Genomic DNA, 16,387 nt, shown 5'->3' with positions numbered 1-16,387 from the left:
ATTAGCCCCTTCTCTGCATCAGTCCCTTCGTCACAGCCTGTGTGTCAAATGACAGCAAGTGTTTCTGAGTCTTTAAAATGTAATTTAAGGCAGAAGTTCTAAAACAAGCACAGATGTGTCCTCAACACCGTGGCTTCTGGCCCTGATTCATAGCCGGACGCTCTGACAGAGCGCTCGCTTTGAATCAGGGCCGGGCTATTTTTTTTTTTAGAAAGGCCACCCACAGCTATAGCAAGCGGCCAGGAAGATGGTCGCGATGGTCAAGATCATCGCGACCATCGGGCTTGTGACGAGACCCTTGTGGTAGGGTCTCATTGCCGCAAGCCCGAGAAATTTCGGCTCTAACAGAGCCGAAATCTCTCCCACTGACATCACTCATGATGTCAGTGGGGCCGCCCCCATGGGAACGCCTCCGTTTGGGCAGCCACTCCCCCAGCCCACCCACCAAAGGGGGCGAGCTGTCACTCAACATCAACAGCTCGCCCCCTTTGTTGCGAGACCCGGAGCGACAGAGTGCCCGTCGCTATCCGGGTCTCGCGCATGCGTACAACGGAGCCTGCTCCGTCATGCGCATGCGCACTGGCCCACCATCGACCCGGTTGCGAGCGCACAGCGCTTGCGACCAGGTCTGAATCAGGCCCTCTGGGCGATTCATCCGTGCCAAGCCTCTTTCTCGCACACAAAATATGCGTGTTATTCCATAAATGAAACAACTAGAAGTGACAAAACTACATTGCTAGATTACACTGATCAATATCATGTGTGGCATTTGTATAGTACATCTGTCTGTATCTGAGTCTGTATACGTAGTGCTATGATGTAGTGGCCATGGATTTTTCTCATGCCAAGTTCATCTGCGACTTTATACGTGTTTAAGACAGAGGGACTTATTCATCATCAATTATTTTTCAATAAAGCATGTGAAAATTTAAATTTTCACATACTTTTGTAAAAAATAAGTGTCAGGGTTATTCATCAAGTTCAGAAAAAGCATTTATTCTGAACTTGATGATGTTACTGAACGCGTTCAGCCCCCGATAACCTTCACAGGCTGCTGTTCAAACGGCAGCCTGTGAAGATTTACAAGGCAGCCACAGCAGAGGGATCTACTCAGATCCCTCCCTGTTGTGTCTGCACTGCAGAGCCTCGGAGCTGAGAGCTCAGGGGCACTGCAGACATGTAACCTGGACTCCACCACCAAACACAGGAGAGTCGTGGAGGGAGAAGAAGTGGCGGCTCCTGTTCAGATGTATGGTTCATATACTGTACGTCAGAAAATGTGCTTACCTGGAAAGTGCCAAAGGTGTCCTTAGAAGAATTATAAATCAATTCTATTACAGGAACAGAAATGCTTTGTAGTGCCACAAAACATAATCTTGTTATTTCATATGATTGTGCAATGTATAGCAATAATGTACCAAGCCTGCACTCAGCAAGGAAAGCTGTGATCCACCCACCTATAAGGAGATGCCAAATTTTACAACCGTGAAAGGGATCTTTATTTAAAATATTTACATTAATATGTATGTAGTCTGTATAGTAAATGGTAAATAAAAGTTATGGAACATATTTCCTACTCTAAATATAGCTGTAGATTATGTAGACATACTATAACGTGAACTAAATCTTAGTTCTATCTATATTGTCCTGTTCCAGACACAGTGTCCAGGATTGTGTTTCTATCGAGGACTCTGGACCATGCCGGAACAGTCACAGTGTTTAAACTGAAAGGGAAGACTGATCCGTTACCACTCTCCACCTTAAAGGGAGACAGAGAGTTTTCTCGCTTTGGTACAAATCTACATCTTAGTGACCTGGACGGCGATGGTCTTGGTATGATAACAAATGTTTTGCTTTAATTACACAACTTGCTTTATTATGATTTACTTCTTGCCATCCAAACAGCTTGTTCAATGCTTATAATGAGCCACAAAACATGTTCAAACAAAAACAGAAGGTAATTTGAACAAAATGATTATACATGGTAGGTTGTTCAGGTGCCTAAGTGCATGATTCAGAGATGGAGGCACTGTCGATGTCACATGTAGGGGAGCGATGTTTTACTACTGTGCATCCCGTTTGTGGCTGTGCAGAGTCACAGTTGTGATTTCAGGCATACGTATGGAGAAATGTATTGAAAATGTAGTGGGCAGTGACAGCGAAGTGTCTTAGCGCACACATGGAGATCATAAGCGTGTCAGTGAAAGTTGTTGTGTACACAGATGCTCGACTGCTCACATAGGAGGCCATACTTGGACAGAGAAACTGCAATAGGGCTGGTGCAGGTTTCGATGGTGCATCGGATGTTGGCATCCAGAGAAGTAGTGTAGAACCATAGCGCCCCCCCACTGGCACTGTACTGAACTGTGCCAGTGGGGTATGGCCAGACTGCAGGGGGAATATTGAAGTGAAGAGAAAAACAACAAACAGTGGCAGTATCGCGCAGGGCGTAGAGGTCCCATTGGGGGAACGGAATGCTTCGGTGATGCACTATCTGACATTAGGGTTAGCTCCTTTGGCACTGCATTATTTATGTATAGCACATAGGATCTGACTTGTATCTCTTTTGAATAATTATTAGTCAATAGAGGAGATTGTGTTATATATTCTGATCATTTAACTTAAATTGACAGAATAAATGTGCAAGAGTGAAATTCCACAGGGTGCACAGCTTATTACTGCAATTACTGCCCCAAACAGCTTTCACTGGAGTGTGAACACCTATGGGAAGCTCCCTTCTCTGCTAAGCTCCCACTTCGCATATATACATTGCACCTATATTTAATATGAGCACTTCTAACCATGTCATGTTCTGTCTACCGCCATTTCATTATTTCAGGACTCCTAATATTTTTTAAAAGAACTTTCAAATAACACTTTGTGGTAATGCCTCAGAACACACCATTACTTTTCAATAGCAAAGCAGTGATTTTTTTTAAATCTCATTCCTTATAATTGAAGTTTTCTTATAGTTTAGGACTTTACCTCAGATGTGTCACTTATGTGTCCATTGAAGCACAATGAATGAATGAGGAGATGAGGAGGGAGGGGATCAAAGAGGAGAGAGGAGATGAAAAGGCAGAACAGGAAGGGATGGTGTTAGAAGCCAATAAGAAAGGAGAGGAGAGGGGCAAAGAACCAATCAGACAGGGGTGGTGGCAGAAGCCAATAAAAAAGGAGAGGGGAGGGGCAAAGAGCCGATCAGAGAGGGGTGGTAACAGAAGCCAATAAGAAAGGAGACGGGAGGGGCAAAGATCCGATCGGAGAGGGGAGGCAACAGAAACCAATAAGAAAAGAGAGGGGAGGGGTAAAGAGCCAGAGAGGGGTGGAGGCAGAAGCCAATAAGAAAGTAGTTGGGAGGGGCAAAGAGCCGGTCACAGAGTAGAGAGGGGAAGGAGTCAAAGAGGAGAAAAGTGAATGTAATCAATCTGACAGGAAAGGGGATGTGACCGAAGATGATCACAGAGGAGGGAGGGCCGGAGGGGAGGCAATCATAGCAGCTTGAAGGAGCATGAAATGTAGAAACGGATCTCAGATCCGTAACTTATGTAGGATATAGAGCAAACAAACTGAGATAGAACTAACAGGAGGTCGCCATATTGTGCAGCGTCTCATTAATTCTGGCACCCTGGATGGTGCCCGGAGCTCATGCTCCACCGGAACCACTCTCGCTACACCCCTGCTGGCATCTAGGATGCACCAATCAGTATTACTGCATGCACAGAGTCTGACAGTGGGGGTCTCATTCCTTGCACTTTTAGATGCACATATGTACACAAGGGAATTACTTTATATGAGCATTTGCATAAAGGTGTAGACGAGCAAATGCCAATAGATGTAACTGTGGGTGTGTCTGTGTCCACCTCTGTTTCAGGCCCTAAAGTACATTTTTTTCTTTAACTAATCCTTGTTACACTTTAAATCTGGGAAACAGGTTTCCTTTTGAAAACTCCCATGGAGGAGAACTTGGAAAGGACAAGGATACAGAATAATAATGATAAAAAAAATGAGATACAAATAGAAACAAAACCAAAGATAAGCCTATCTAATATAAAAATGACTGCACAATTCCAATAATATTAAAACCCAGAAGGGAGCAACAGGAACAGGACACCCAAAATATACCATAGTTTTAGTTAACTAATGATAGAGCCAAGTTACAATGATATATGTTTAGTTTCATATTTCTTTAAAAAGAGGGATTTTTAGAAACACCAGTAAAGGAAATTTGTGCATGGCCCAAGTTATTTCTTAACAAATATAATATCAATATATAATGCAAAATATCTCTCAAAAATGGTTTACAGATGAAATCATTGTGACCTCACCTATGAGAATGGATGACATTACATCAGTGCTGTTTGGTTCTCAGACTGGTCGTGTCTATGTCTACAATGGAAATACCACTTCTACAGGCTTGCTAACAGGAAAATGCAAGTCGTGGTTTTCGCCATGTCCTGGTGACTGGGTAAGAGAATTATGCAATATTTTTGCACCAAGTCTTTTCTTTACATACAGTACTGTGCAAAAGTTTTAGGCAGGTGTGAAAAAAATGCTGCAAAGAATGCTTTCAAAAATAGAAGATTTCATAGTTTTTTTTATCAATATCAAAATGCAAAGTGAATGAGAAGAAGAGAATTTTAAATCAAATCACTTTTTGGTGTTACCACCCTTTGCCTTTAAAACAGCATCAATTCTTCTAGGTACACTTGCACACAGTTTTTGAAGGAACTCGACAGGGAGGTTGTTCCAAACATCTTGGAGAACTAACCACAGATCTTCTGTGGATGTAGGCTTGCTCAAATCCTTCTGTCTCTTCATGTAATCCCAGACAGACTCGATGATGTTGAGATCAGGGCTCTGTGTGGGGCCATATCATCACTTCCAGGACTCCTTGTTCTTCTTTACACTGAAGATAGTTCTTAATGACATTGGCTCTATATTTGGGGTCATTGTCCTGCTGCAGAATATATTTGGAGCCAATTAGACGCATCCCTGAATGTATTGCATCATGGATAAGTACCTGCCTGTATTTCTCAGCATTGAGGACACCATCAAACCTGAACAAATCCCCAACTCCATTTGCTGAAATGCAGCCCCAAACTTGCAAGGAACTTCTACCATGCTTCACTGTTGCCTGCAGACACTCATTATTGTACCGCTCTCCAGCCCTTCGGTGAAAAAATCGCCTTCTGTTACAGCCAAATATTAAAAATTTTGAATCATCAGTCTAGAGCATAGGTTCTCAAACTCGGTCCTCAGGACCCCAAACAGTGCATGTTTTCCAGGTCTCCTCACAGACTCACAAGTGAAATAATTAGCTCCACCTGTGGATTTTTCTAGATGTATCAGTGAGTAATGAATACACCTGTGCACCTACTGGGTAACCTGGAAAACGTGACCTGTGTGGGTCCTGAGGACAGAGTTTGAGAACCACTGGTCTAGAGCACCTGCTGCCACTTTTCTGCACCCCAGTTCCTATGCTTTCGTGCATAGTTGAGTCGCTTGGCCTTGTTTCCACATTGAAGGTATGGCTTTTTGGCCGCAATTCTTCTGGTCAGACTTCTCCGAACAGTTGATGGGTGTCCTTGGGTCCCACTGGTTTCTGCCAGTTCTGAGCTGATTGCACTGCTGGATATCTTTCGATTTCGAAGGGAAGTAAGAATGACGTGTCTTTCATCTGATGCACTAAGTTTCCTTGGCCGACCACTGTGTCTACGTTCCTCAATGTTGCCCGTTTTTTTGTTCTTCTTCAAAAGAGCTTTAACAGCACATCTTGAAACCCCAGTCTGCTTTGAAATCTTAGCCTGGGAGAGACTTTGCTGATGCAGTATAACTACCTTGTGTGTTGTTGCTGTGCTCAGTCTTGCCATGGTGTATGACCTGTGAAATGAAACTGTCTCCCACAACCTCACCTTTGTAGCAGAGTTTGGCTGTTCCTCACCCAGTTTTAAGCCTCCTACACAGCTGTTTCTGTTTCAGTTCATTACTGTGTTTCAACCTACATATGAAAATGATGATCATTATCACCCGTTTGGTATGATTTGTTAATCATACACCTGACTATAATCCTATAATATACCTGACTTTGTGCAAGTGTACCTAGAAGAATTGATGCGGTTTTGAAGGCAAAGGGTGGTCACACCAAATATTGATTTGATTTAGATTTCTCTTCTGTTCATTCTCTTTGCATTTTGTTAATTGATAAAAAGAAACTATTAACAATTCTATTTGTTAAAGCATTCTTACTTTGCAGCATTGTTTCCACACCTGCCTAAAACTTTTGCACAGTACTGTATATCTGTGAAAAAGTTTATTTTATATGTTGAATAAGATTTTGTAATGGAAAAATAGGAGGAGTGCTGAACATATATAATTCCACAATTTTAATAATCAAAAAAACTTTGGTAATAAACAATCACATTAATAGTGACATAAAACCTATAATAATAATAAATAGTTATTTAAAAGGAATATTAAAATAAAAAATATCTAGCATAAATAAAACATATACACAATTATTGAAAACCAGATTTTTGTCTCAAATAGGAACCAGCTGTGATGGTATATTGGTGAGTGTTTATTCAGCCAAGAACCTGAATACTACTATTCGTGGTTGTGTTTGATAATATTCACATTAGAAATATTAGATAATATCAGATTAGATAATATTCAGATTAGGGATTTACTGCTGGGGGAACTACTGCTGGGGGGACTACTACTGGGGGCACTGCTGGGGGTGACTACTACTGGGGGCACTGCACTGATGGGACCACTATGGGAGGCACTGTATAGGTGGGGATTACTGGTGGGGGCATTGCATAGGTGGGGGACCAGTACCTGTGGCACTATATGAGGGGCACTGCATAGGGGGTACTACTACTGGGGGCACTACTGTGGTCACTGCATAGAGGGGACCACGGCTGGGGGCACTGTATAAGGGCTTGTGTAGCTATGCAGGGAGGGGGGGAGGCGCAAGGCTGAAGAAATGCCTAGGGTGCCAAGAAACCTTGCACAGGCCCTGAGTAGGAGACTGGTGTTGCAGAATAGTTAGGAGAATAGCTATTGAGAACAGGTTTAGGCTTGCAGGATTGCCTGTGGCCACAGCAGAAAGTAGGATATCATGGAGCAGACTGTAATATACTAGAACTTGGTGCTGTGAGCACAACTGCAGCAGGCTGCAAAAAACACTTGAACTGGAACACAACTGAAGCAGGCTGCAAACATACACTGGAACTCGGTGCCAGAAGCACAACTGAAGCAGGCTGCATTGATATAGGCTGTGAAGCAATACTGGAGCATGTTTGCTGGATTGCCTTGAGGCTGAATGCTTTGATGGAAATACTGAAGCAGATGTGCTGGAACACAGCAAGACAGATTATTAAAGCAGATGTACTAGAACACATTGAGGCAGTTTGCTGAGAATCAATACTGAGCAGGTGACTGGAACAAGTACAGAATGCTGTGAAGCAAATACTGAAGCAGGCTGGCTGAATAATGTTACAGAAGTTGCTGGAAACTTGTTTTTAGGGCAGATCATGTGATATTGTCCAAGATGGTGGCACCCATGATGTAGAACAGAGAGGAACTGCACATTTAGAGATGAGCAACCCCAGGTCTCGGGGATGCCGTATGAAGCCAGCGGGCCCACAGATGATGCCTTTGATACTCAGCTTCAGTTCCGCCTGGAATGTTTACTTTATATTCAGCGTTTCCCGAAAACTAGATTGTAAGCTTGATTATAAAGGGAAGCTCTTCCTAACCATTCTGTGTACAGTACTATGCGGCATTACAAAAGTTCAATACTTTTATGGAGCATACACACGGTCAGATTTGTCAGATGAACGATAGAACAATCTGAACAATTTGACCAACGATTTGAACTATGAACGATTTTTGACTGCATTAGAATGAATGGAATCGTCCAAATCTGACTGCAAACACATCAGATGTCAGATATCGTTATCTGACCATCGGGAACGTGCATCGTTCATCGTTCAGAAATGTCAGATTTTCCTTCAGATATGAACGATTTTATAAATTGTTATCGTTCAGATCTGAAGAAAAATCTGACCGCGTGTATGCACCATTAGTGTTAAAAAATCAACTAGTGACTAGTGTGCAAATACCACTGCCTACATTTTCATTTGTACATGAAATTTGCCATAACTGTTTTTATTTTATTTTCCCTCCAGGCACAGTACATTCTGATTTCTCCTGAAGTAAGTTTAAATCAATCGAGTACAATTAAATTCTCTTCTTTAGTTTGTATAGTAACTTAACTCAACATTTCAGGAAAAAGCAAGGTTTGGAAGTGCTGTGATCACAGTCAAGTCAAAGCAAAGGGTGGGTAAACCTACATGTACTTTGTTGTTCTGCCATTTCATCTTGCTTACTTAATGGTGTGTTTTTTCTGTACTTTCAGGCAAAATTATTTACTAAGGGTGAATCCAATTAGCCGCAAGGTTTACCCCACAGCTAATTACCCGCATGGTGTAGAGAAATGCTATTCAATTAAATAGCATCTTCCCTGTGCAGAACCAATGGGTTTTCCCCACTTGCTCACCACCAGCGGGTACCTTTGCTCCTGGACTTTGCTTTGCGGCTCATGAAGCTGCGAGGAAAAGCCCACCTCTGGGGATTAACGTGCGCACGGGGGAAGGGGAGGGGGGGTTAACCCCGCTATTTCAATCTTCTGGCCCGGGTAATTAGCTGCGGGGTAATCCTCACGACTAATTGCATCCCTCTCTAAGTATTACAATTGTTTCTTGGATGACACTGTGAATAACAATATAACTGTTAAACACTAAAGGTGCATACACACACAATGATTTTTTGAACAATTATCAATAACGATATCATTTATCGTTCAATCGTTGAAAAAAATCATTCACTTTCTGAGTTAAAACGATGAACGGTTATCGTTCATGCGCGTTCACATTTGTAGTTTAGTCAGACTGACCAACTCAACAATTTTCAGTAAGGGAATATGCTAAAATCGTTTGTAGTTCAAAAAAATCGTTCATTACATTTAGTAAATGAATGATTTTAGTAAACGATTTTCGTTCATTTTTCCTTTGAAAAAATGACTGAAAATCGTTTACTTACTAAATCGTTGTGTGTATATGCAGCTTAAGTACCAGATATCACGCTGGTGAATAAAGCAGGTTGGGCTTACTGCAGCAGTAAACAAAGTAAGGTAATGCCAACATCATGTAAAAAGTGACAAGAAAGGAAAATGTGCTGGCTCAACCAGAATGGAAATCAACAAGAACCAATGTGAATAAATAAATTGTAAATTATTATAATGCACAGTAAAAGATTAGTAATAGTAATTGTTGAAATAGCAAATTAAATTCAATCATATAGGATCATAACACCCTAAAATCAGATAGTATCTGGTAAGTAAAATCAGATACATATTTAAAAAAGATACACTTTTTACAAAACCACTCTCAATGTTGTGAGCAGCAAGTATATGTAACCAAACGTATCCTAAAAGTGAAACACTCTCAGTACCCAGGTTAGTCCGTAATCCTTGCTTACATTGTGTTTTTTATGTTTAAACTTTTATTTTATTGACAGTACCAATAAATAGAAAGGATTAATTTTATTGACCGTTTACATTTGTATTCCTGTGAATGTGTGGGTAGGGGGCCCAGTGCATTTCCTTGCCCAGGGGCTACAATGCTGTTAAGACAGCTCTAGTATACATATACGGTACAGTAATGCAGAGCGCGATGGTCTGCTATATCTGAACAAAACTCACAACATCGGGTAGTCCCCTGAAGGAATAACAGGTGGTGCCATGGAGGTATTCTATGGAGTATTGCAGTGGTTCTCAAACTCGGTCCTCAGGACCCCACAGTTACAATTACTTTTTCCAGATCACCCAGCAGGTGCACAGGTGTGTTCATTACTCACTGATACATTTTAAAAGATCTAATTATATCACTTGCGATTCTGTCAGGAGACATGGAAAACATGCACTGTTTGGGGTCCTGAGGACCGAGCTTGAGAAACTGTGGAGTATTGTGACTAGCACCCAGGACCAAATCTTCTGCTGGTGCCCTCTGTGTCAATGGTCTGGGGGCAAAACAGCTGCTGCTGGTTTAAGTAATTGTGTCCCACACAGCTTCACAGTGGCAGTGCCTTGGCAGATGGACCGATACTGGAAGCTTCTGTAGTAATCAGCGGACCCCAGCTCTATAATTGTCCACCAGAGACAACATGCAATAAGGGTTAATCTCAGTTCTAGGATGGAATGTCAGCAGTCTAAGCAATTTATATCAGTTGCTGATGGACCGGACTCTACAGGTTCCCAATACAGATGACTATACCACTCAGTAGCAGGAAGGAATAGCGACGCGTTTTGTCCACTAACCATGGACTTTTTTAAACTTTTCACCATACAGTAGTTTATATAGACAGTGCAAACTCTTGGACAGGGCGGTTGCCCTTGAGTACAAGCCATGAACATTTAACCCCAGCCCCAGTAATGCTAATCACTATGCCAACCATGCAGCCCAATTCAGTTTATAGATGTGTATGCAACTCTTGTTTAAAAGTAAATTTGTTTAATTTTGAAAGTTTAAAATACTTACTGTCACAGTTATCTTTGTTTTCAGTTACATTAGTTTGATGTAAATTTCAGTATTTCCTTTTAACCTATAGGTTTGAACAGCCGCACACTGTCACTGTGTATTTTTATTTTCTTCCATATTGGGGGACACTGCTGTACCTTGGGGTATAGAGGGCACTAGTGCTGGAACAGGGTACAACTACACTACAGACTTGTTGGTCGATGCCCCTTCTCTGAAAATACTTCAGTTTTTAATTTTGTGCCCACGTAGTAGGGCAAAGTTTTGCTTCTGTGCAGGATTTTTTTCAATTTTATTCACTACATTAGCATTTAAAGGTGTTCAGCTAATCACCTGCCATGACCACTCAGGCCCCGGCAATGATGGTTGCTGTTCTGCTGCTCCTGGATCTCCATCTATGGCCTCCCGGCAGTTTAGGTCACCCGGCTCATGAAGTTAACTGGGACTTGGGACCTTTGGTGTGTAAAAGCACCTAGGCATGCGGACCGCACTCTGGGAGCTGTGACAGAAACTGAGTTTATTCTCAACTGTCCCAAACATGGCAGGATGAGGCTTGTAAGTGGTCCGCTTGGCGCGGCGGACATTTCCCTTTGTGGTGTGGAGAGCCCATATTGAAAAGATAACCGCCACTAAAACAAACAGGAGTGCTGCTGTTCCCACCTAGGGATGGTGAGATCAGTACAAGACACACTAGAAGGCCCATTTATCAAAGTGTATTTGAGGTATAATCCCTGAAAACACTAGTTTTCGGGGGTTTACCTCAAATATTAAGTATCCCCCGTATGTATTAAGGAGGGACCGAAGGCATCTCCGAAAGCTGCTGTGATCCCTCTATTGCTGCTGACAGGCGCATCCCCCATAGGTTTCTATGGGGGATGCGATGCTGCCAAATATATCAATATCCGGAATGCGATGCATTCCAGATATTGGCAAACGCCATCCGAAGATGACGTTAGCAGCTGTAGCCTATGGGCTACACCGCGCATAATTAGCCGGCGGAGGTATCCGCTGGAACCCTCCCTGGCTATGGCGGCTATGCATGTGCAGCCGTGTCCCTGCATGTCCCGGATGATACATCCGGCCGGTATGATCGCATTTTGCAATGCAATCATGGGCGTTACTGGCATGCCTTGATCGCGATGCAAAAGCGATCATTGATAAATGGGGGTCTATGTCACACTCCAATGTCGTTGAGGACAGGGCTAACAGGCAGTAAATGCTTAACACGACTGGGAAGATCCCATCTTCAGAGGTAAGAATGGAGGAAAACCAAAGGCAGGTGGGGTCTACCTTGCAGAAAGCCCCCACTGCATGATATCAGTAGAGGGAGGATTAGTGTAGGACAGGGCTATAACTAGGGGTATGCAATCAGTGTCGCTGATGTGAGGGACATCCAAGATCATGCATTGGGCATAGCATGATGTCCCAGCCGTTTTAGCGGTCTTATTTCCGAGAGTGGACATTTGGATAGTCGACAGACCATCTACCCTGGAATGCTGTGTTTTTACCCAGAAGTTTTAAGCAAATAATGGAAGGTGGTCTCTCGGTTAAACTACAAATTGCCATTCTATTGTGGAAGAACTCAAAACCTCGAGGTATCGTTAGATGATACCATGGTGGTTCCTTGGAATGTCACCCTAGTGGTGGTGGTGTCTGCCACTCAAATGACCTGTTAAGTCAAGCCCCCCCCCCCCTTCATATTCCATTAGGACTAGACCTGTCTAGATTTGACAGTATGGCTGTTGAGGCCATTATCTTGTATGAAAAAGGATTGTTAAAGACAATTCAGACTTTTATCTAGGCTTGCATACCAACATCTTTTTGATTACCGCTGTGTGTGGAAAGTGTATCTTGTATGATGTACAAAGAATGGAGTTACCAATTCTTCTTTATGGTTCACACAGCGTCTCACTTTCTTACAGTCCTGTGTGGATGTGGGATTGCATCTTGCTTCTCTCAACACTCAGGTTTTCCGTTTCATCTATTGTTTTTTTTCCAGCACAAGCTGGTGGATATTCCAGAAATTCCTACCTTCATTCAGTGTGTTTTAGACATCCAACCACCCTACTGAACCTTATTGTACCATCTATGGTCAAGAAGGAACTTAGGGCCCGATTCATCACGAATTGCAACAGCGTACGCAAATTGGCCAATGGTGCGTACTGCGCATGCACCGCAGTATGCGTGCATGAGTTAGCATTGCGATAGCACTGTGATCACTCATGCAGATACAAAGCCAATGAGTGACAGGCTGAGAGCATTTGGGGTGGTGACAGAGGAGTGGTTGGTGAAACGCAGGCGTGCCTGTCTGAATGCCGTTGCATGGGCGTGCATAAATTAGCCACTGCAACGGCATACGCAGCTTGAGTAGCGACGAGGTTAGCAATTTCTGAGTAAGGTCAGACTATGCTGTAAAGGTGCGTGAGGGGCCAATGTTACTCAATGTATACGCAGGACAGCAAGGTATTATGGACGTGAGATAGCGGTAGTGGGAGTCTCTATGCTTGCTGTGCGACGGCTTTGCAATTGCATTCATTAGCATATTTTCGCAGAAGAACGTGCGTAATCACAGCTGCAATAGCGTTCCGTAGTGAATCAGGCCCTTAATATGTTACTTGCTGCTTTGTAGTAAGTCTCCACTCAAGCCTCTTCAGTCAGCTAAGCTGACATTGCTCACTTGGGAAGTTACCTTTCCTAGCCATCTCATCAGCAAGGAGGGTGTCAGAGCTGACAGCTTTGTCTTGTAACCTATTTATCTCATATTCCACAACGACAGAGCTGTTCTTCACACCAAGCCCTCCTTGTCAATCCAAGCTTATATTTCATCTCAATCAGGAGCCTGTAATTCTGTCTTTTTTTGCCACACCAAGACTAAGGTTGTCCTCTATCATTAATCTCTTGGACGTACTGAAAGCCTTGAAATTCTGTGGACAGAAAGACATCCTTGCTCAAGACCGACTATTTTGGTATTCTACAACAACCATAAGTGATGTTGGCCTGCTTTGAAATAGTTGTTTTTGTGATGTATCACATATCGTCAAGGCTAGGTTTCTGAAAGCGTCCTGTACAGGACCAGGACAATCAGTGCTTTCTGGCTGGTGCGGCATGACGCCTCAGTAAAATTAAACTGCGGTAAAATTTATTTACAGGTTTAACGTTATGTATCGCAGGACACCGATTATGGTCAAAATTGTTGGGCATACACTTTTTAGGACTCTGTGTATTCTGATTGTGTAGTACAGTTCACCTGTAGGGACTGCACTCCCTGGACTATTGTGGATATTACCTGTGAGAGGTTAATCTAATTACTGTTTCAACTGTTATAAACAACCCAATGACACAGGTGCTGGTCATAGATGTTTCTGGTCATGTCATTTGGAAAGCCTGTTACCTAATATTTCTCTAAGAAGTGAACCTGGATTCTTCCAAAAGATCTGCTTAGTGTCTTGCTTCAGTGCAAAATATTTGTATTGAATAGAACTGAGCAACATTTCATAACAGCTCAATTAATCTGGCGTGCGCTGCAGATCTACTCAATTATATGTTGCTGTGCAGATTACTTGTGCTGTTCAGGAAATCCATTATCTGTTAGCAATTCTCTACTGTGGCAAATATTTGTGCAATATGACAGAACTGTTCTCTATAAGGCATTCACCTGTGCATTCAGAAAACCTGATACATGTCATCAATTCACTACTATGGTATATACTCAGTGGCGTCCCTCCCTGCGGTGTCACCTGGTGCAGGGAGGAACGCTGTGTGTGCGCTGCAAAACCGTGCGCCACCAGAAAGGGTCCTGAACTCACAAGCAGGGGGCGTAGGCACACAGGTAGGGGGCATGGCCTCACAGCCCAAACACCTCAGTCCCGTGTCTCTTACCGGGGGTGGGGGCTTTTGGGGGTGGCGTGGTTGCAGGAGGTGCGGACTGTGTTGTGTGCAGTGTGCTGGCTCCCTCAGTGTGTCAGGAGGGGAGTGCTGCATTTAATACTACAGTGCAGCACGCAGCTCTGGTCACTGAGGGAGAGTCTGCACCTTGGTGCGACCACACCCTCCTTGTGACACCACTGAATTTACTTGTGCCATTTGAAATCATAACACCATTTCATCCATAGTACTGCTCAGCATTGCACTATAGCCTTCTGTCTGTGCAACCTGTGCTAGGAACTTGGACTATGTTCACAAACTGCATGCGTCTGACCCAAGTTTGTATGCAAGTTTAGTGTATTCGGTTTGCCTGCTATGAACTATATCCTGAGTTGCGTTTTTCTATACTCTCCAGCCTGCAAGGGCTCCGCATTATCTTGCTATAACATGTTGTTGTGAAATAAACCTTTTATGCACAGACTTCAGAAATCTGTATTTGGTTTATGCACATAGTGAAATCTTAACACTACCCTAGAAGCAGCTTTGAAACATCCTCAAGGTACAGCAGTGTCCCCCAATATGGATGAAAGCGAAAATAGGATTTTAGTACTCACCTTAAAATTTGTTTCTCTGAATCCATTTGGGGGACACTGCAATCCCTTCCCAGTTTCTTTACTATATTTTTGGTCTGGTTATTTAATGGTTTGTTTAGTCACAGGCTGTTAGTAATAAACTGAAGTCTTTCCAGGGGTGGAGCCTAGAGGGGGAGAAGTCAGAGACCAACAAGTCTGTACTGTAGTTGTGCCCAGGTCATACACTGGCACCTTTATACCCCAAGGTATAGAAGTGTCCCCCAAGTGGATTCAGGGAAAGATTTTACAGTGAGCACAACAATCCTATTTTTCTGCTGTATGAAGCTTTATGTGCAATGGAATTTGTTGGTGGTTCAATTTTAATAAAACAGACCTTGTTTATATCATGCATTGCCTACACTTAGCAGCTCCGCTATTAATGCTCTCTTTAGATACAGACTGATTATTAATTTGATGAAGTAATATAAATATTTATAGTCATTCTATACAAGATGTATTTATATTTTTAATTATTACAGAAACAGGTTGTTGTAGCAGCTGTAAGAAGTTCCATGAAAGCAAGACTGGCTGGAAGCTTATATATTTACAATCTAGACTGAGTATCCAAAAAGTATCAGATATATACAAAAATCTATAACTACAGAACTACCACAGAATATACAGAAAAATCTGGTTCCATCTACTACCTCCAGTGCAAGTCAATCATGACATAATGGTGATGGTGCAGTTTATTTGCAGGACACCGGTTTGCACGTACCTGCCTCTGTAATTTCATTCAACCATTGTGACTAAGAGCTCATTCACACACATGTACTGGTGAAAATGGTTTAAATGCATGAACTTGGACATAAGCTTTAGACACCTTTTATTGATGCATTGTGCCGTTAGCAATGCACGCTAACGTCAAACTAATTGGTTGCGCCACATTTTAAAATGTACAAAAACATTTTTTTTCACTTCAAATAAATGTTCATTTATAAGCTGAAGACTTTTCAAAATAAACTGTCCGATTTGTTTTTGCTCTATTGAATCAAAGCCCCGCTACTTATTGTTTATTGGAGTGAAGTTTTCATATACAACGAAAAAATAAAATTATTGTACCATACATGTTTTATTAAGTTTATTTTTAAACCATTAATGGATGACCTAAAGTGGAGCAAGAAAAAAAAAGTCTCCATTTAGTACAATGTTTTAAACTTGGTGTGTTACAAGACAAGTAGCGTTATGGAATCACCCAATTAAGGGAATCCGTAGAAGCTGACTGGAACGCTCATGGGAAGATGAGGGTCATTGTTATGTTATATTGGGGGAGATGTTTGAAGCTCAGAA

At 42.4% G+C, this 16,387-nt stretch overlaps 1 protein-coding gene across 2 annotated transcripts in view; it reads left to right on the top strand.

The window, feature by feature from the left end:
* Positions 1 to 15,657, top strand: part of GPLD1 (glycosylphosphatidylinositol specific phospholipase D1) — an 85,536-nt gene extending 69,879 nt beyond the window's left edge. For both annotated transcript variants that reach the window (XM_088475961.1, XM_088475959.1), the window contains exons 21-25: positions 1,657 to 1,833; positions 4,308 to 4,468; positions 8,196 to 8,222; positions 8,296 to 8,346; positions 15,577 to 15,657. In XM_088475961.1, the coding sequence (XP_088332087.1) occupies positions 1,657 to 1,833; positions 4,308 to 4,468; positions 8,196 to 8,222; positions 8,296 to 8,346; positions 15,577 to 15,657 (497 nt within the window). The remainder of the gene's footprint in view (positions 1 to 1,656; positions 1,834 to 4,307; positions 4,469 to 8,195; positions 8,223 to 8,295; positions 8,347 to 15,576) is intronic.
* The last annotated feature ends 730 nt before the right edge of the window (positions 15,658 to 16,387 follow it).

This window comes from Taudactylus pleione, unplaced genomic scaffold (genome assembly GCF_031769625.1).
Source record: "Taudactylus pleione unplaced genomic scaffold, aTauple2 ptg000179l, whole genome shotgun sequence".
Taxonomy (NCBI): Eukaryota; Metazoa; Chordata; class Amphibia; order Anura; family Myobatrachidae; genus Taudactylus; species Taudactylus pleione.
This window is presented reverse-complemented; position numbering and strand designations above follow the sequence as displayed.